The sequence below is a fragment of the Tachypleus tridentatus genome, chromosome 7 (genome assembly GCF_004210375.1).
Source record: "Tachypleus tridentatus isolate NWPU-2018 chromosome 7, ASM421037v1, whole genome shotgun sequence".
Lineage (NCBI taxonomy): Eukaryota > Metazoa > Arthropoda > Merostomata > Xiphosura > Limulidae > Tachypleus > Tachypleus tridentatus.
Genome location: NC_134831.1, coordinates 32,973,892 through 32,994,494, shown reverse-complemented (window position 1 = coordinate 32,994,494; position 20,603 = coordinate 32,973,892). Strand labels below are relative to the sequence as shown.

The 20,603-nt window shown below is 29.3% G+C and overlaps 1 protein-coding gene across 4 annotated transcripts in view; it reads right to left on the bottom strand.

Moving 5' to 3' along the window:
- The window catches only part of LOC143255389 (cell adhesion molecule Dscam1-like), a 201,551-nt gene that overhangs the window by 69,864 nt on the left and 111,084 nt on the right, over positions 1–20,603 (bottom strand). For all 4 annotated transcript variants that reach the window (XR_013030583.1, XM_076510968.1, XM_076510970.1 and 1 more), the window contains exons 14-25: positions 19,112–19,259; positions 15,518–15,666; positions 14,645–14,776; positions 14,050–14,217; positions 13,385–13,455; positions 12,461–12,698; positions 11,351–11,488; positions 8,737–8,898; positions 4,402–4,541; positions 3,806–3,959; positions 2,886–3,000; positions 2,496–2,650 (exon numbers count right to left, since the gene is read on the bottom strand). Coding sequence is in view for 3 of the 4 variants with exons in the window: in XM_076510968.1 (XP_076367083.1) it covers positions 2,496–2,650; positions 2,886–3,000; positions 3,806–3,959; positions 4,402–4,541; positions 8,737–8,898; positions 11,351–11,488; positions 12,461–12,698; positions 13,385–13,455; positions 14,050–14,217; positions 14,645–14,776; positions 15,518–15,666; positions 19,112–19,259 (1,770 nt within the window). In the remaining variant the exon portion in view is untranslated. The remainder of the gene's footprint in view (positions 1–2,495; positions 2,651–2,885; positions 3,001–3,805; positions 3,960–4,401; positions 4,542–8,736; positions 8,899–11,350; positions 11,489–12,460; positions 12,699–13,384; positions 13,456–14,049; positions 14,218–14,644; positions 14,777–15,517; positions 15,667–19,111; positions 19,260–20,603) is intronic.

The window sequence follows — 20,603 nt, the reverse complement described above, 5'->3', positions numbered from 1 at the left end:
ATTACCTCAAATAACAATAAAGTTATTCATCTTTATTTTGGTAAATTCATTTTTGGATATTGTGTATATCAATCTGATAATCCCTGCACAGCCAGTTACTTTAGCTAGTGATCAAATATTTAAAAAAATTTGTTAAGTATATTATTGTGTACTGAGCCTGAATTAAGAAAAATCTTTTGTTTGTTATACTGACTAATAAAAAAGACAATTCCCCAAAGTTAACTAAGTAAATTGACTTATACAGCAGATTTGTCTATACTCATCTCTTGATAATGTTTCAACCTTCATTATTATATATATTCTGTGTATTGTCTTAACATTATCATTGTGAATAGTTCTGAGAATAATGCTGGTTTCTTTACATTGTGTTATTTATTGTTACATTAGTGTCTAAATGGAGATCCAGCATGCATATTTAACCAGATTACTAAATGCTATCCTCCAAGCAAATGAGGTTATCATTTTCTTAAATGCTTTTAAAGTCAGAAGTTGTGTGAAAATGCATTTAGTTTTCACACTACACTCATTAAGTATACCTTAAACTTGCTGAAACATTATACAAAGGCATAATGCTTCATGTAAGGACTTAAAATACAGTTAATTCTATATTATTATAATAAATAAAACAAGTTGAAAGGTAATGCTGTGTTCTTGTTTTATAAGCAACTGGTCAAAGTAGTATACACACACACACACACACACATATATATATATATATATATGATTGTTATAACTAAAAACAATCCAAAACAAAACTAAAATGAAAAATAAAAAATGCTGCACTAACAGAAAGGTTCCTAGGGTACAAACTATAATATGGGATATAAAATGTACCCTAGGTTTTGGAGGTTACTGAGGAAGAAGGACCCACATTGTGGTGAGGATACACTGTCTATCAGTCTTAACCTCTAATTGCCAGTCTCACATAAAGAAATAAAGGAATAGCAATAGAAATTAATATTAAAATAATAGATACAGAAATAGAAATTAGGAGAGCAAGCCGTCAACGTCCCATATATATATATGTATATATCACCCTACCTGCAGACAGTTGTAGGAAGGTGACTGCTGTCCAGAGTGAAGAAGAAATTAATTAAAAAATAAAATAAATAAGTTACTACCATTTGGGGGTAAATAAGTTAAATAAACTTACCTCTTGAAGTTAGCATACCAACCACGTTATGTTAGAAATGCACTAACTGGTAGCCTAGTAAACAAATTATACTAGTATGAAGGGCCCCATTCAGTTATCTAAAGTAACTAGTATAACTCCCAACCACCACCCATCTTTTATATATGTATATTAAGGTAAAAATTGAGAAACAAAAAGTAATTATTTGGCAGCTATTTGAATACATCTTGTAAGTAGTGTAAAAAAAGAACTACTATTATTAAATTATTAGTTTTGTTCAGTACTGTGGTGGCTTATTTACTGCATTAAAGTAAAGGAAAATATTTGAACAGTAAAAGTAATTTGTATAATGAAGCACATGAAAAAAAGACTTAGCAAAAAATTAAAAATAAATTTACATACAGTTAGTGGGAAAAAATAATCACTGTGATAAAAAAAACAATTTATAAAATACCAAGGATGCTTCACATCATAATTTCAGTATTAATTGTTAATTATTGATAGTGAAGGTTTTGTTTTTACCAAAGCTCAACTAATTTATTTTAATGTACTGGCAGCATGGGGATTAGTTTCATGTTTAAATTACTGGTAAAGTCTAGATTAATATTCTTTGTTCATTGTACTGGCAACATGGGGTTAGTTTATTTTTTTTAATTTTATGGTAGCTTGGGGATTAATTTAACGTTTATTGTACCAGTTGTGTGGAGTTGTTTCATGTTTGTTGTACTGCCAGCATGGAGGTTAATTTTATGTTTATTGTAATGGCAGCACTGGGGATTAGTTTCATGTTTAATGTGGGGGAATAATTTTATGATTACTGGTTGTGTGGGTTAATTTCATGTTGAACATAATGGCAGTGTGGGAAATAGATTTTACTTACAGATTCACACAAAAATAAGTTAATTCAATTCTAGATGCTGACAGTATGGGAATTATTTTCATGTTTAATGTAAGTAGCACTATGGAGGTAGTTTTATGTTTAGCATGCAAGGTAATGAGAATGGTTCTATATTTAGCATACCAGCAGAAGGGATAGTTTCATAATAAACATACTGACAGCATGGGAAACACATTTTACATGTGTATTCATGCAAAAATAAATTACTTTTTTTCCAGATTAACAGTGACACATTCTCCACAAACAGGTCCATAAAATATGTGCCCACTTCTTACAAATGGCTTATTTAGTTTTTAAAAGTAATCTTAAAACACGGACAAAACTGGTTTTATCTAAGTTTAACACACACTTTACTCAAATAGACACATATACCAGCCTAAACTGGTTTGGATATCAAATTAGTGGTAAACCTGTTCCTAGTTCTTAAGCTACAGCAAAACAAAATACGACAGATAAAATTTGTACCTTGCATGTTCAAAGAATAAGTAATTTCATCAGCACCATGCTTATTGTGTACATGACAGGTATAGTTGTCAGTATTCAGATATTGAAGCTTTCTTATATATAGTGACCCATCTTTCTGCACTTCCATCTGTTCTGATTTAACAAATGGCTTACTCCTAGAATAAAACAAATGTTGAATCAAAATGTATCTTTTACATCACTTCCACTTCCATGAGAATTTGTCCAGGTATATTTAATCAAATAAATGAATATGATGCAAAATTTATTGGTGCACATAATTAAAACATTTGTATTGACGCTTTTAATTCTATAATATACCTATTGTACAATGCTATGTTAAACATGAGCCTTGCATGAATAAATACTGTTACTGAAAGTTGAAATACCTACCCAATTGTCCATTTTCGTCCTGGCTCTGGATGGCCAACAGCATGACAAGGTAAAGAGATCTTTCCACCAAAAGGAGCTGTTAAAGCCTGACCAAAGTTGATAATCCTTGCTGGGACTACAAATATAAATGCCACAAATTAAACCTGGTAATACAAAGTGTCAATTTTTTAAGCAGAACTATCAAAATAACATAAAAAATCATAACACAAACCAATTCTAAATGGCTTCAAGGACTCTTGAAATTTACATTTGGCCTTTTGAGGCAATAACCACTCTCTGTAAAACATACTAGCAATGAAGAAGTAGGATATGAGAGAAATATTTGTGATCGTAAATTTTACAGTAACAAAAAATAATTGTCTCTCCCAGAAAACAAAATTAAGAAACATAGTGCAAAACTGTACATTAAAATACATTTATATGTGTTTTTGTAATCCTATTGTATTATATTTGTAAATATATTTTTTGTTTGTTCTTAAGTGCAAAACTACAGAATAGGTTATCTGGGCTCGTCTTCAGGAATAGAAAATAATTGTATTTTGTAGAAAACATAAAATATAAGAAATATGAGGACAAAACTATACATTAAATATCATTTATACAGTGCTTTTGTAATGCTGTTGTATTGTTTCTGTAACTGTAGATAAATTTGTTGTGAAGCATAACTCTACAGAATAAGTTATATATGCTGTGTTAATTACAAGTATCAGAATCTAATTTTTAACATTATAAGGCCTCAGACTCACTGTTAATATACCAGGAAGTCATAAATAATACCAAAGCAATAATAATGATCAATTTTAGTTGTTATCTTCCAAAACACAAAGAGAAAATGTTTGTTTCAAGATGTTCTATAAACATTACTAGTTGGATGGTATAATTAATTCCATAATTACAATATTTGTGAGCAACTAGAGTACCTCTTCTGGTTGTTGTTTGAGATACAACTCGGGTAGGATCACCTTCCCCTCTACTTGTTGATGCAGTCACCCAGAACTCATTCCTTGAACCTTCTTGAAAACCAGAGACTTTGTAATCGAGTTGTCCAGCTTGAACCGGAATGACAGTAGCATTCTGTGAAAAGCAAAATTGGTGGAAATAATTTAAAATTCTTAGAATTTGTGTATAATTTGAACAATAGGGTTAAAAAACGTGGGTTAAAATTATTGACGTAATGTGATATTACAACTGAATTTTATAATGCACAAAATTTTCATATACTTGTAGTTTGTGGAATCATATTTTTTACTCTTACTGTCCAGATATTCTTAAGAACTATTTAGCATTACAACTAATAACGAATTTTTAAATCCAAGTATTTTCAGGGTGCATCAGTCTTGTATTCCTTTGTACACAGTTTCTTATAAACTGTAAAAACTTAATTAAACCTGAAATCAAAACTAGGCAAGAAAATAATTGTGTATAATCAACAGTGCCTAATTTTTTCTCATCTTCAACACTGTGTTATCAATGACAGAATTATCAGTAAAACACTGTGTTAAGCAAATTTGTGTACCTTGTGGCCATTAGCTGCACTCCGCCAGAAAAGAGAGTAATTTGTTATGATTCCATTTGGTCGTGATGGAGGTTTCCATACAACCCAGATAGTATCTTTAGACACAACTACAGCTTTGATATCTGCTGGAGCACTTGGTGCTGTAATGATTAATATGTATGGATTTACTGTAAACAGTCTTTAACAATATTCCAATGGTACATAATACTTATAAAAATCAACACTAAATAAAACAAAAAATTAAATGTAGATATAATATGAAACTTTTTAGTTACTGTTAAACAATTTAGTTTCTTGAAACAAACACATTTCTTAAGTTTAATAATTTTTAAGGTGTTCTTTCCTCTAAAAAAAAAAGTGAATCGTAATATTTATCATAGCACCTAGAAACACAAGTGGTATTATATTTTATGAATCTAGCACTGCTTGTAAATGAGTTTTAGACCCAGTGACACAAGGTTATTACATTTCATGAATTGAACAGTGCTTGTAAACGATTATCAGACAAAATGACACAACAGGTACTATATTTTGTGAATTCATGAATCCACTGGTGGCACAAGGGGTAGTATATTTCATAAATCTAACACTGCCTGTAAGTGGATACCAGACCTAGTGATACAAGGGTATTACATTTCACCAATCCAATACTCCTTGTAAGTGACATAACTTGCTTTGAACAGTTGTAAACTCATTAGAGAATGTTTGAAACAGCACAGAAGTGTTTATGGTTTTCCATTTCACCTTTTATACTGTTTGTGAAAAGAAAAATAGTCATTTCATCATGTTTCACAATATAGAGTTTTGAATTTCTAAATAATTTTAGTAAATACCAAAACGTTCTGTTGTCTTTAAAAACTCATTCTATAACAATAGATTTTTGCTGTGTAATTGGTAATTTAATTACAAATCTAAAAAATTCTCAGAGCACACTGTTTAACAACCCAGAACTTTTAACTAATTATTCTTAGTGAATTTACAAAAAAAAATTGGAGTAATTTTCAGTTTTTCAAACTCTGACCTAAACTGAAACTCCTTTCAAAAGTATTGGATGTTTTCCTACTGATTCATAGAATATAGCTGGTCTATCCAAAATAAACTTGTAAATTATTCATAAATGCTTGTCCATGAGAATACTGCCAGACACTTCAATTAAGAAAATTTTCAAGTGTTTTATTAACACCCATATAATAACATAATGCTGTCTTTGATTAAAAAAATACTTAGTAGAACTGTAATATTCAAATACCTAGTTACATTAATTATTTTTTCTGTATTATGTAGGCTTAACTCTACACACTCTAACTTTAAAGAGCAATTTTTGTACTTTTAAACTGATTACAATATAGTGACAATAACTGGTGTACACTATAGTGACAAGATGTACTTTAATTACAAATTCTGTGATGATGATTTTGTCACTTCCATAAAGTTTAGCCTTATTCTAAGTAATGGTGCAATTATTATAAAAACTCTTTATCATGTTTTTTAACAATAAGCTTTATAATAAATAGACATATTCACTTCCCAATTTTCATAAGCCTTTTCACCCATGATTCTAACCAAAATTTCTAATAAATGTCTCTGGTTTCTTTCAAAATCTTATTGAAATACAAAATTAAAAACAATATGACTTAATCTGCTTTGTTGAAAGCAAGACTGCTAAAAGTTGATGAGTATATTCTAAATTTTTCTTTCTTGTATTTTTCATAAAAAATATTTAGAGTTTCAGTTAAAAATAAAACTTGTAGGTTTGAAGTCTGAAAAAAGAAGATGTGATGCTTTTTGACAATGTGATTTGTGTAAAGTTACTTTTCATTAGAAAATATAAAGTAGTTTCTTCATTTTCACATTAATTAGAAGTACTTCAACTTGGGATATGATGGTGTGTAAAACAAAATACATGGCCCAACTAAATAAGGAATGAATATTTGCTGTACAGTTCTTATCAATGCAATAATTATAGCTACCAGTTTGGCTGCCAAGTCACAGGTCCACTTTTTTTTTTTTTTGCTGCACCTTTTTTTCACACCTAAAGTGTTTTTAAATTAAATATCATGACTTTGTGTCAATACAAACCAACGAACCACAGCAAGTAAAAAAGTAACCTACATCAGCTTTAGGATTGCAACCTTATTATTCACAACAGACCTTTACTTTATAGAACTAATCAGGTACCTTAAAATATATGATGGTAGTTACTTCTTTCTAAAACATTTTTAATAGCTTCCTTTATATTAATGCCATAGAATTTGGATTAGTAGTGTTTTGTCATCATCCTCGTGCAAGTGATACAACTATACCAAGCATCATTATTTATGCTAATTGCTTAAGCTAATATTACAGGAAGCTAAATGCATTTTAGTAAGGATAATTTCATAAAATTTAATAAATTTGTGCTGAAAAGTTTCATAAAGTAATCAGTAACAGCTGTCCACTCATAAGATTATTTTGAAAATTTGAGCTATAAACTGTTAATCTAACTTGTGTATCCTAACTAATACTTATGTATTTGCTCATCCTTTCAACTTATAGTTTTACTGCTCTAAATCAGCTGACTTTAATCTGAATGACAAAAAACTAAAAACTGTCCATTTTTACTCTTAGGTGAAGATGTATTAAGAATGTTATGCTGATAGCTCATGTGACTTTTTGCACAGAATTTAAGTGGTTTTTGTTGAATAATTTTACACATGTGGCTTATGTTTAGGCTAAATCTGACACCTAATTGTAGGATGTAAAGATCTATCAGTGTACCAAATTTGAAACAATTCACTAAAGTATGTTTTTCTACCAAATTAACTTTGCACAGTTTCAGTGTGAAGAAAAAAAGAAATAATTCAACCAAAATTGAAGAATTTGTATTTTATATATTAGTTAATGAGTTGCTCTGAAATATGGGACCAGAAGAGTAAATCCACTGAAAGTGTGTGGTATTTTGAATTACCATAGCCTGACCTACAGAAAGTGGAAAATTGCTAAACTATCACTCCTATTAATAGCACACAATGTGTCCTGTAGGGACATTAGAGTGTGTCTTGATTGAATAGTATATGTGTTCCACTAACTCATACATATCTAGTAATTCATGTTTGTAACATATAGTAAACACTATATCAGTGTGACATTAACTTGTATAAAATACATATAGTTAGCTTTATATCTTTGTTCCAGTAATGCATGTATAATACACAGTGATTACTATATATCAGTATTCCAGTAATTTATGTATAATACATAACATTATACATGCTCTAGTAACTGATGTGTAACATATGGTGAACACTATACACGTTTTAGTAACTGATGTGTAACATATGGTGAACACTATACATGTTCTACTTACTCATGTATAATACATTTTGAACATTTTATATATTTTAGAAATTCAAATATAATACTTAGTGAACACAATACATGTATGATATACATTAAACACTATATCAGTAATTGATATAAATATGTTTACCACTATATTTGTATTATTGTAGTTCATGTATAGCACAGAGTGAACACCACATGTATTCTGGTGATCCATGTATAATACATACTGAATTCTATACATTAGTGTTTCAGGAAAGTAAATGAGAATATCCTAAACATTGAATCTCTTCTAACTTTATGTTGTTGTTTTTATCATATATACATCAGTTAAATATTGAAGTTATAGCAGTATATTGTTTAATTACTAAAATTTGTCAAATATAATGTATTTCCATTACAAAAAAATTGAATTTGTTATCAACCAGGAGAATAAATGTATGCTTAAAGATAAACTGAGACAGTGTGAAGAAATAATTTAATGTTCAGAAATAAAATATTTTATGGATTTTGATTGTATGACTTTATTTATCGAGATCAAACTAAATAAACAGTTTATTTAGTTTTTCATGATTATGTCTTTAACTATATGTGTAGTTCTGTTTCCAAAATAACTAAATATTGTCACAAACACAACATAAAACTTTATTATCAGCTTGTCAGATTAATTAGACATGTTGATATATTACTACAGTGTAAGTCCAGTTACATTTTGGCTTTTAATATTTATGCCTTGTTTAATATGGCAAAAAAAAGAGAAAATATTTTAAAATACTAATAAACTCTGTTGCTGTGCCACATTTGGCTCTGTAAGGCGTTTTTCAACTTATTAACTTTGAAGATTTGGAAAGTATTTTAGATAACATGCCATCATTATAATTTTGTTAAAGGAACAACAGTGAAAAGAGATTTGTATTTACTACATTATGCTATATCTTATCTATTCATTTGATTTGGTACAGGAAAATTAAATTCTCTCTGTACAAGGAAGCAAAAAATTAAAACTAACATTACCATCTTCTTGTGTTCTGCAGAAAATGGGGTTAGACTTTACCCCACTACCCTTTTGAGTATAAGCCATCACAGCTATACTGTAGTTTGTAAATTTCTGCAGATGAGTTAGTTTAGCTTCTTCCCTTGTTACTGTTCTCTCTTCATAGCCTGTAGCAGGTTTTTCTGTAATATTAAACATATAAATAATATTTGGAAAGGTAATGATGACTTGTGCAGCAACTTAAAGACATTTAACTTCCTACTTACCAATATCAAGTTGAACAGAATGATAAAACAGATTTTTTTTTAATTTGTGTAATTACATATAGATTTTTGTATGTTAATATGTGTTAACAAAAACGCTTCAATTAAGAATTTCAAAATATTAATTTGCATAAAGGTAATATTTTGACTTTTTTCCCACCAAATTATTTTTGCCAAAAAAAAAAAACAAACGTGGAGAAATGAATAAAAACCCCATAACCTAGGCACTTTTGAAAGGTGGATCTTTCTTCTTCTCAGTTTGCCCCTGAAGAAGAAAGATCCATCTTTCAAAAGTGCTCAGGTTATTGGATTTTTATTCATAGGTAGGTAAGGATAAAGTTTTGATTGTATAACTGAACTTATGTAATAACATTCTAATGATAGTTACATGTGCAAAAATTACTTTGTGTGAATTTGATCAAACCAATCTTAAGATTGTTGATACCAGACTACAGTACCCTCTGTACTCATCATTCTGCTCATCTATGTGGGAGTTAGGAAGCTGACAGATATCAGCTTGTGTCAGATACCATTCTTACATTATTGATGTATTTTTAACTTACAACTAATGTAACATATGTACTGATACAGCCATACTAATATGAAATAAGTACTTTGAAGAAACAATTTTGTTTCTGTTGTATTAAATGCTTTTACTAAGAACCATAGTAAGCTGTTAGATTTTCCCACCACTGTGTATACCAGTAAACTAAAACTTTGCACTTTAAAAATAAACTTAGTTATAACTATCACTTATTCAGAGCAGTCACTCTCTTAACTTGTCTATGTCTCAATCTCATACAGTTGGACTAGCCCTGTGTAACATTTTAGTCAACAGGTAAAGTTTATGTCTCCACCCCATACAGTTGGACTGGTTATATGTAATATTTTGTTCAAAAGGTAGCATCCACATCTCCAACACATATAGTAGGATTGGCCTTATGTCAGGTCACTGCTTCCTAATTTCGGTATAAATTATTCAGAACTCTGACAGCTGTTTGATCTTCCGCAATCTTTGAAGCACATATAAAGAGTTCTCTCTTCTTATTATTTGGTCCTTCACCTAAACTATTTTAAAATAAAAGGTCTCTCATGTTCTCCAACCTAAGATCACTTCAATCTCCTGATAGCTCATTCTCAGCCTTGTGTTTACTTCTGTTGAAAATTACTTTTAGCAAAGCTTTTGAAGAATGAATAGTTAATCTAGTAGTTGTGTATTGGCCATACTCTTATAGTCTTGGCTTTCTTGGGTATCAGTACAAACATGCCTGTTGAAGGAGGGGGCTACAATCCCAGGTCCCAAGGTCAATTATGGGGCCTGGGGAAATATGGAATAAAGAATAATGTGTTCTCATTTTCGTAATATAGTTAAGATAAAATTGCAGTACTGTGGGAAATTGCTTTGCCTCAAAAATGTAAATTTTCAATACATTTGGCTTCCACCCACCAGAAAAATTCTTCATACACCCATGAATGTACTATGAATTTATGAAGACTTCAAAAAGAGGCCTGGTGACATAACTGTCCCCGAGAGCTTGACCTCCCTCTCGAAACCCACGAGTACAAAAACAGATCTTTAGTCTGCTGACACTGTTCCTCCCCTATAATTGAATTAAAAGTTGCAGAACAGTATTTAATTTCTGATATGTACATTTGAAACAAAATTGCTGGAATCTCATCTCTGTTACAAACTTTTTTATTTAAAAAAAATTTCTAATGGCGTAATAACTATAAAGGTTTATTAAAAACAGTGAAACCAAAAGCACTTGTTGCATTCATTATTTCTGTGATTATAGAAATAAGTTGTGCAAGGCTTTCATGGTGTAACATTGTTATTATGAAACTAGTTAAACCTAATATTTGACATAGCTGAATGTGGGCAGTGTCATGTTAATTTGTGTGTAAGTTCACAGTAAGAACTATAAAGAGAAAATGAAATACATTTTCTTTTATGCAAGGTTATTATACAGTGTTCCTTCTTGTAAATTGTGTTTTAATAGGCTCACTTGCTGGCTTCTTTTTTTTCCCCAAAAAAAAAACATGCAAGTGACTGAGTTATGTAAACTATATATGATAGTATTTTCTTCAAGAGCAGAAAGTTGAATTCACTTTGGTGGAAAATTATCTTTTTGAATTAGATTCCAAACTGTAATGAAACAACGTAATTTATTCTACAATTTCTCTTTTTATTAATATTACTTATAAACTTTATTTTCTGGTCCCACAAAACAAGTACACTACACATACAACTTGATCACATTCTACCTGTTTTACAGTGTAGCATCATGTAAGCAGTAATGTGATTATAATGGAGGGTTAGAGAAACGTATTATAGTTGCCTTTGACTAAAGTAGATGATAGAGAGCAGTACCTTCCACTGGTCTGTAGAGGATTGTGTATCCCTGCAACTTTCCATGGATGCTGTCTAGGGGCGGTGCTTCCCACTTGACAAGGAGAGTCTCTGATGTCATGGGTGAACATTGGAGGTTTTGGGGAGGTTCACTGGGAACTAAAAAAAAAAAAAGAGAGAGAGTGAAACAGAATGTTTGATTTACCTCATTTATGAACTAGAAATCTAAAAAGAAATTTAAAACCTTTATTTAAAACAAAAATTTACTTCATGTCAATAGTTACATTTACATGCCAGTTTTAACCATGTAAACTCAATCAACAAGACATTATAGTCCTTTTATATATCTGTATTTTTGCTATGCACATAAAGTGGCTGATTGGTGTTAAAGTAAATCTTTATAATATTAAATTATATGTGAAACTAGAATCTCAAGTAGGTTTTTTTTCAATAAAACAAAGCATAACTTGCACAATAAAAATGACCATAAAAGTAAATGCAGAACAACAACTTCAATAACAATAATAAAATAAAAAATTAGACTTCTTAGCTTTTGAGACAGTTGCTATAAACTGTTTGCTGGACAGTTTTCTCTAAGTTTCACAATAGTTTTTATGGAGCTTTTTATTCTACATCCACATCTGTTTTTATTCATACCTTTGACTAATGTAGGGAACAGAATGTTTTAAGATCTTATCTGGTTTTGAAAAACTTTTTAATCATAGTTTTAATATATTATCATACCATTTTAGTCATTGATTTGTTTATTTTTGCTCCTCTGATCTTTTAAATAAATATTGCACACCATTTTGAAGTTGTTTTTTCATATTGTTTATTGAATGTTATATGAGTCATTTCATGTCAATACCCCACAAAAACTTAACACACGGAAAACAAAAAACATACTTTAAAACTATAATTTAAAGTTATACTAGTTATCACTGTTATACAGTCTATTAATAAAGGTGAATAATCAAACTGTTGAGACATAAAATATTCTAGATTGGAGAAAGTTTTACATATTTCTTATTTTTAAGTACAAAATATTTTTACTAATAGCCCATTGTGTAGTTTAGTGCTTAAAAACAAACAAACAAAACTAACTGAAGTTATTAAAATGAGTGTACTAACTATCTTCTAGAGTTTGAACCACCACTTCATCAGATCGAGGACCAGCACCCATTGAGTTATATGCCTGGACTAAGATTGTGTAGCTTGTAAACTTCTGGAGTTGTGAGAGTACCACCTCCTCTCGTGTGTGTTTTCCCACTTCCAAGTTTTTATACAGGTAAGGAGCATCAGAGTTATGTACCTTATAGCCCACATAGTACCCCTTTAGGGGTCCATTCCACAGTTCCCTTTCAGGTGGCTAAAAATATATATGAGTAAGTGTTTGCTATTATAATGTATTCATCTTTGTTTTTCTCATGGATTATTAGAATTATATGGCTTTTTATCATTATTCATCAAAACTGTTTGATGTCACTATCTCACAAACACACATACAACAAGAAACAGATTTTAAGCTAAAATCTGAATATGTATCTGAGTTTACACTCTGTGATATTGTCTCTTGATAAATTTAGGCATATAATAAAAATGTTGAGACATAAAATATTCAGCAAAACAAAAAGTCACACATATTTCTTAATTTAAAGTAAATTATATTATTTTTAACACTGAGTTTTTTAGCAAGTTAATTTGATGTTCAGTAACCTTTACATCTAAATAAAAATGTCGTGAAACAATTATTAGTTTGTTACAAGCATCAACACAATTACCAAAAATACTGGCTGTAATTCAGGTATTTATAATCTCTTCATGAAGTTCAACTTTTCATTAAAAGAAACAATGAACCTTTTTTGTTTTTACACAGTTATATTTTAAACATTAATTGAAATTCCAGTTATGTCTTTTGTGTAAAATATGATGAACACAAGTTTCAAGATATTAATATCTACAAATATTTTACTTTTGAGAGCTTTCAAGAAGGGATTGCTTTCAAATTTTTTGAAACAAATGAAAAGAATACTATCATAATAGGCTTGTCCAAACCTGCCATGTAACATGAACAGTCTGGGAGTCCACAGCTTCTGCCTTTACTCCTTGAGGAGGACCACCTGGAACTGGAAATTAAAAACAAAATCCAGTAGGTTTATATGAAACATTTATAGATACAGAAAAAACTAATATTGTAAGTTGACTATGTTTAAATAAATAAATAAACAGCATTTTTTTGTGGATCCATTACAATAAATCAAAGCATTACAATTAAACTTGCTAGAACCAATATTCATGTAAACATTACATATAAAGTCACCAGAACCTTACTTCATGTAAATATTACGGATATAGTCACCAAAACTAGTCTTCATATATACCACTAGAACCTTATTTCTTGTAAACATTACTGATAAGGCCACTAGGATTTCTTTTTATGTAAATGTTACTTGTAAACAGAGAAGTTTTCCACACTAATGATCATTTGTTATAATCCTTTCATATATAAATGCTTTAACTTTTAACATCAGCATTGCACTGTAAGTCCATTAGAAAAAACTGAAACTATGAAACAAATGAAGGCAAAAATTCTTTATTCTCCTGAATCACACCATACATGTTAGCTTCCTTCATCAACATTATTTTATTTAACAAGTGAGAACAACTATGTGCTATATTTGTGTTTTATCAGGCTCTGTGAAAGTTAGAGAAGCATATACCTTCATCAGTTGTGATGACAGATACTTCTTCACTTAATGGTCCAATTCCAACACCATTCTCTGCACTCACCCTACATTTATAAGACTGAGCAGGCCTCAGCCCTTTCAGTTTCGCTGTACTCTCAGTTCTGTCAACTGTCAGGTTGATTATGTGATTCTGCCAACTTTCTAGAAAAAAAAATTGCTGAGAATTAAGGATGCAACAAGAATATGACATTAAAAAATAACAAATTATATTGATGATGAAGGATGTAACAGGAATATTTTGTTGAGGATGAAGGGTTATTTTAATGTATATAATGTTGTATTTCATTAACAAGAGAGAAAAACTTTATTAAACTATAACTTTAGAAATGTGATGATTAATTACTTATTCCCTTTGCTACATGTTTCACTGATTTGGTGAGCTCAAAAGGCTTGTTTTATTTTGGAGTTGGTACATATGTTCTACTTCTGCTCATTGGAACATTGATGACTACTACAATCCAGCAACCAAAGCTTTAAGAGAGTGCTAAAAGGCATAGAAGTAATGGACAATGAATTTATGGAATGAATATTAATCCTATTATTAAATTTATTTTTAAAGCTGATTTACCTTGACTTGGTGAACAATGCAAGAGGTATCTTGTTATATTGCTATTTCCATTAAATGGAACTGACCATCCAATTACAACTGAGCGGCTTTTCTTTTCCAGTACCTTAACTTCCCTTGGCATATCAGGTGGTTCTATAGAGAGAAATAACAATAATTAAATATCATTACTATGTTAAAAATATATTAAAACAGTTATAGTTTTCCACTTGTGATAAATAATATGAAATATGTTGTCATGGATTCCACATGTTAAATCTACACTTAAGAATATGGTTTGTCTCATTTAGAGAACTATAAAACTCTGTGCTTATAATAAATACCCAAACACTGTCTTGAAACCAAGAAATGACAGCACTGCCTACAATGGCATACTGTTTATAGTGTGGTGATGGTCAAATGTATTGAAATCATGTGCCATTAAAATAGTAGTTACTATTTATTATGTATGTACCACCTGTGTCTATCATGCCTCATATGCAACATATGTATCAGTTAATTACAATAAATAAACTGACTTGCTAAAATCGACAAATATGTATGTCAGAGAGAAAATTATTTTATTTTCCATACAATCAAACTGTTTATTTTTCCTAACTTTATATTTATGATTATATAAAGAGTATGTAGACACAGTTAATAGTTCTAGTGCCATAACTTGCCAGCTTTATAGCATTGGTAAAAGATAAATGTTGCAAAGAAAAATACTTTTCATTTTTATGGAGATACAGTTATATCCTAAGTTCACTTGAAATATTAATACTTTTGACATTAAACAATTTCTAAATCTAACACCAATCTTTTTAAAACATAACTTGTACAACTACAACTTAATCTTTGCTTACAGCAAATATAATACCTATAACATCCACCAACCTTGTACAACAAGCATGATTCTGGTATCATGTTGACCAAAAGAATTTTTTACCAGGCAAGTAAAATTTGCTGAGTCTTGTCTATCCGCAGCTAGGATGGTAATTTCTGATGAAATTTCTTTGTTGCCTACTTGTTCTCGAAGCTTGTATCTTAGGTGGAAAAGAGTTTTGCTAGTTAATTAACATTTAACCTTTTATACAATCCAGATAATTAACTGACAGAAAATATTTCTGAAATTTTATTTTAAAGGTTGTTTTTTATTATTTCATAATTTCTATAATTGTCAGTAGATAAATATATTTGGCTTTTGATTATAACAATAGACATGAAACTTAAATTCTTGATTTACACTGATGTTATGATCCAAGGAGATTTGCAGCACAAAATGTTAATTTTTAAGAGGACAGAGATTGACATTAATATATACCCTTGAAGTTTATCATTGGGGGTAAAAATTATACAATGATTTTATTGATTTGATATAAACAAATATGAATGTACTTAAATCCTTAAAATGCTAAAGATAATAGACTTTAAGAGAAATAAACCTTAAAGCATATAACTGTACTGTCAAAACACTCAAAAATATTCAAAATTTATTGAATAATTAAGGTAGTCTTAGAAATTATCCAAAGAATGCTTTTTAGTTTTTCAAACAAGATCTGAACTCATAAGTTTTTTTTTCCAGCTGTATTCACAGAATATTAATGCTAACTGTAGTAATATTTAGTTAAACAAAGATTTCTTGTTGTTATAAATTAATGTATTGATGCATTGTGTTTATAAAAAATAATCAAGGAAACTGAGTGTGGAAAAGAACCCAACATGAATTTGTGATTCTTGCAAAATTCTGCATTAATGGAAAACTAAAGCTGGAAAGAATTTTAAGAAGGATGAAATGCATAACACTTCACCAATATCAATAAAAAAAGCTTTGAATTAAATTTGTGTTAAAGGTATTTTTTATTGTTTTATATAAAATATAAATAACAGTATCACACTTTGGAAGGACTGTTGTGTATGTTGAGCAGTATAAACATCATGTATGAACTCCCCTGGAGACAATCATGGTATGCTAAAGTTTCATGTGAAAATAAAATGCTTTTTATTCATGCTTTTAAATATTCACAGTAAAGAAAGAAGAAAAATATAACTGTTAATATACTAATTCACATGAAACTTTTAATTTCTTTCAAGACCATTCTGTTCTATTAAATTAAGAGTAAAAACCAAAATTTTGTTCATACTAGCTCTGGTGATGAATCATCAAAAGTAGATGGCTGAAACATCTTATAAAGATTTTATTTTTCATTGTGACAAAAATTATCGTTTTTGGTTTTCACTCTTGAAACATGAAACTGCCAGATTCTAGTGGAAATCAATAATATACATTCTCATCCTTCATTGTCACCAATCAAAATATAACTTCTTAAACAGCAGTGTATGTCATTTTTCTGAAAGTAATTGATTAGTAGCATAAAAGTTAGTTGTGTTATTTAACATTATTGAAAATATGCTACATTTCCACTTCTATATAACTGAAACATTCATGATGTAATCACAGATAGAGATGAGTATCATTTGTTTCTTTCTCCTGTAATATCTTGACAGAAATGCCTTAAATAGTTATAAAGCTTTCTTTAATTGACAATTAATGAACAAACCAACTTAGAAAATGTAACCTAAGCCTTATCTATGAAATTGAATAACACACCACTATTAAAATGGTTCTCATTTGATGTTTCATTAAATGTTAAACCATAATAGTTGAAAGACAAAAGGAACATTATCCTCACTTATATAATTTCGGTTTAAATCTTGTTCATTTGTTGGATTATCCATTGGAACAATAAAAAATATCACACTATATTCTTTGTTCATGTTTGATTGTATTTGTTTCATGCTTTTACCAAAAGTTGTTTTTAATCGAGTTTCAAACTTTAACTAAGTTTAAAACAGACAGTCTGTAGACCTTGTAAATATTATTCATAGTTCTACATATTTTTATACTGAGATTAAGTTAAAATATTTTGTTTCAGTTTAAATAATTTTATAATTTTGTTTTTAATGAATAATTTAATAAAGCCCTTAATTAAAACAAATTAAAGAATGTACAAGCCTAGTGTAATGAAATTCTACCTTTTTTAATGCTTCACATTTATTTCAGTGATTTTAGCAGTTACAACATAATGATTTTCACACATTTGAATTTTGTTATGAATTTGATTGTTGATAAAGGTAATAATTTTTAAAATATATATATAGTAGAGTTAGTGACCCATTTTTGGGGCTCATTAGTTGGTTAACCTGGCACTTAGTAAGTTACTCATTTTTGACAAATACAAGTCCACATCTCCAAGCTGTTTTGTAAACTTTGAGGTTTTTGAATAGTCAAAATAAGAGTAAATATCCTAGTCTAAATCTTGGAAACACTTCTGTGAGAAAATCTGAATTATGAACCATTAATCTAGTTTGTGTTCTAGAAACAACATTAAATTATTTTTGAATGAGTGTTTGCCCTCGAAATGTGAGAAGAAAAATTGGGAAATAATAATAAGGAATAAACTGGCAGGAAGTGGTGTGTCTTTGAAAGGCATGTGCTTGAAATGATGAGAAAATAAATTACACAGTGTTTTCATTTAGACATGTCTATTTATTTTTTATCATTTATCCAAACTGAAATATGATTGATAACATACACATACTTACACATTTTTAGAAACATTCTATTGAGTGTATTAGTAAATGTTAAGCCATGTTGGCTGTGTAACTTTGATTTTAAAACCTGCTTGTATTAAAAGTAATTAGAAATATCTAACAACAAAACCAATTCATTGATCATTTTATTGTTATTTAGCTCAATGTTTCTCAAACATTTTAGATCTTTTCCCCACTTTTCTTCTATTTAATACATTTTGCCCTCCCCTCAAAGAACCTGAAAGATGAAACATTTTCTTGACATTTCTCACACCCCACAGTTTGAGAACCATTGATTAAGTGTACGTTTTTCTAAAATTCTCTTAAATCAATTATTTAAGTTATGTCACTTTATTCCATTGCAACATTGTATGATCAAATAATTTCATTAAATTACAAATGAATTTATCAAGTATGTTGTTTTAGGTTTGGTGATACTTAAAATTCTACATAAAGTTAAAGTTGCCTTGTCTAAACACATTTGTTGTTAAGAGGTGATTACACACAAAAAAATCTTGTTACTGTGAAACACAATTTTTAAATCATGAAATATTAGTAACTATATAATAAGGAAGACAATAACTGATGAAACAGTTCTAAAACATCTCATTAACCAGTCCATACCTGTGATTTGTTAACTAGTTTCTTCACTAATATGCAAGGCATGTTTTTGATTAAAACATTGAATTAAAAAAAATTCTTCTTCTGAAACAAAGCCATGAGAATCCAAATAAAAATATCCAAAACATAGTACATTATACTGATAATAATTTCAAGCTTTTATTTTTTTCCAGCTTTATGAAAGATACTCAAATAGATTCAGGTTTGAAGCTCTAGAAAAAGAATAAAAAATGATAACTATTTGAAAGAAATGGACATTATTTTTTCTGGGATTACCTTGAATTGTCAGAAGGATTCAGATGCTGGCCATTGACACTCCAAACAATAGTCATGGGGTGATCTCCAGTAGCACGGCACTTCATTCTGACTTCCTTTCCCTTGGTGGCCATCTTGCTTCTGAACTTGGTTTCAAAACGTGGCGGGACTTAATATGAACATACATTATATATGGCATATAGCAATAAACAGCAACTGCAAATCATTACCAGTAAGAAACAAGACTGTAGCAGACATACACATGTAACTGAATCAAAGGGATGACCAATGTTTACTTGGGCCACAAATACATACACACACAATGGTCTCATACAGCTGGCAGCTAACTTAAGCAACAATAAAAAAAAAAAATTAGAAAATCAGAAACACTTAACATGGTGAAAAAGTTTAACTACTACCTTTCATTAGTATGTTTTAGTAAACAATTGTATCTTTTCTTTTATAACTTCTTCAGCAGGTTTTGTTTAACTCTGCTGGACAACATGGATATGTGATCAGTGGTTCTAGAAGCTCTAAAATATATTCACTGATGTGTCAGTTTCTTTAGTGGTATATAATTTATTCCAATTAAACTAAATACATGCACAAACTTTATAGTGGGTTTGGAAAGAAATAGATTTACATTTTTATAGATTTGTGTTTATATTTATACTTCCACTTTTGAATGAAAAACACAATTGGTAAAAAAAAACGTTCTAAATTTGAAAACAAAAAATGTCATGACTTAGAAACTTAATTATTGATGACTGGACAGAGGTTGACTGGTGTATCTAGGTATAAACTAATCAGCATAACAAGTTAAATAAAAAAATTAAAACATTTCTTTTTTAGAAGTAATTATTTTATGATGTTATTTCAAACACATTTGAAAACTTATTAGTTGACACTTTAAGTAAAGATTCCTGTCCATTTTATTTTCTATATCTTGATTTTCAATATTTTAAAGATGTAAAATTACAAATAAGAAATAATACAAATTAAGAACAAGTTTAACCTTTTAACAAAGGTTTAACAAATGCAGCAAATAACACTCACTTTTAGATTAATTGTCAGTGTTAAGAAATTCAAAATATATGTTCAAATACACAAAGCCTGTTTTATATTACAGCGTTTTAATCCCTATAATATAACTACATCCTTTGCTTGCTTCATTGTTTTATATGACAATAATATCTTAATTAACTATGGTTTATTACATTACATTTAATAGTCCATCACTATACTTTTTTATATGTTGTTTGATTAGAGTAGTTTTTTTGCATAACTTGCCTTTCAGATTCTGTTGCAGTAGACAGAAGTATGTTATACGTAATTAAGTACATTATATTAAGCTCATGTCTGTTTCATAAATCTCTCTAAGATTTTGTTTGTTTTTTATAATCTTTGTGTAAATTATAAACTTAAGCTGTGAAAATTACTCAGATAACTGAATGCAGTTTGATTTCCCATGGAAATTTATTTCAAAATTGATAATCATTTCTATTCAGAAATA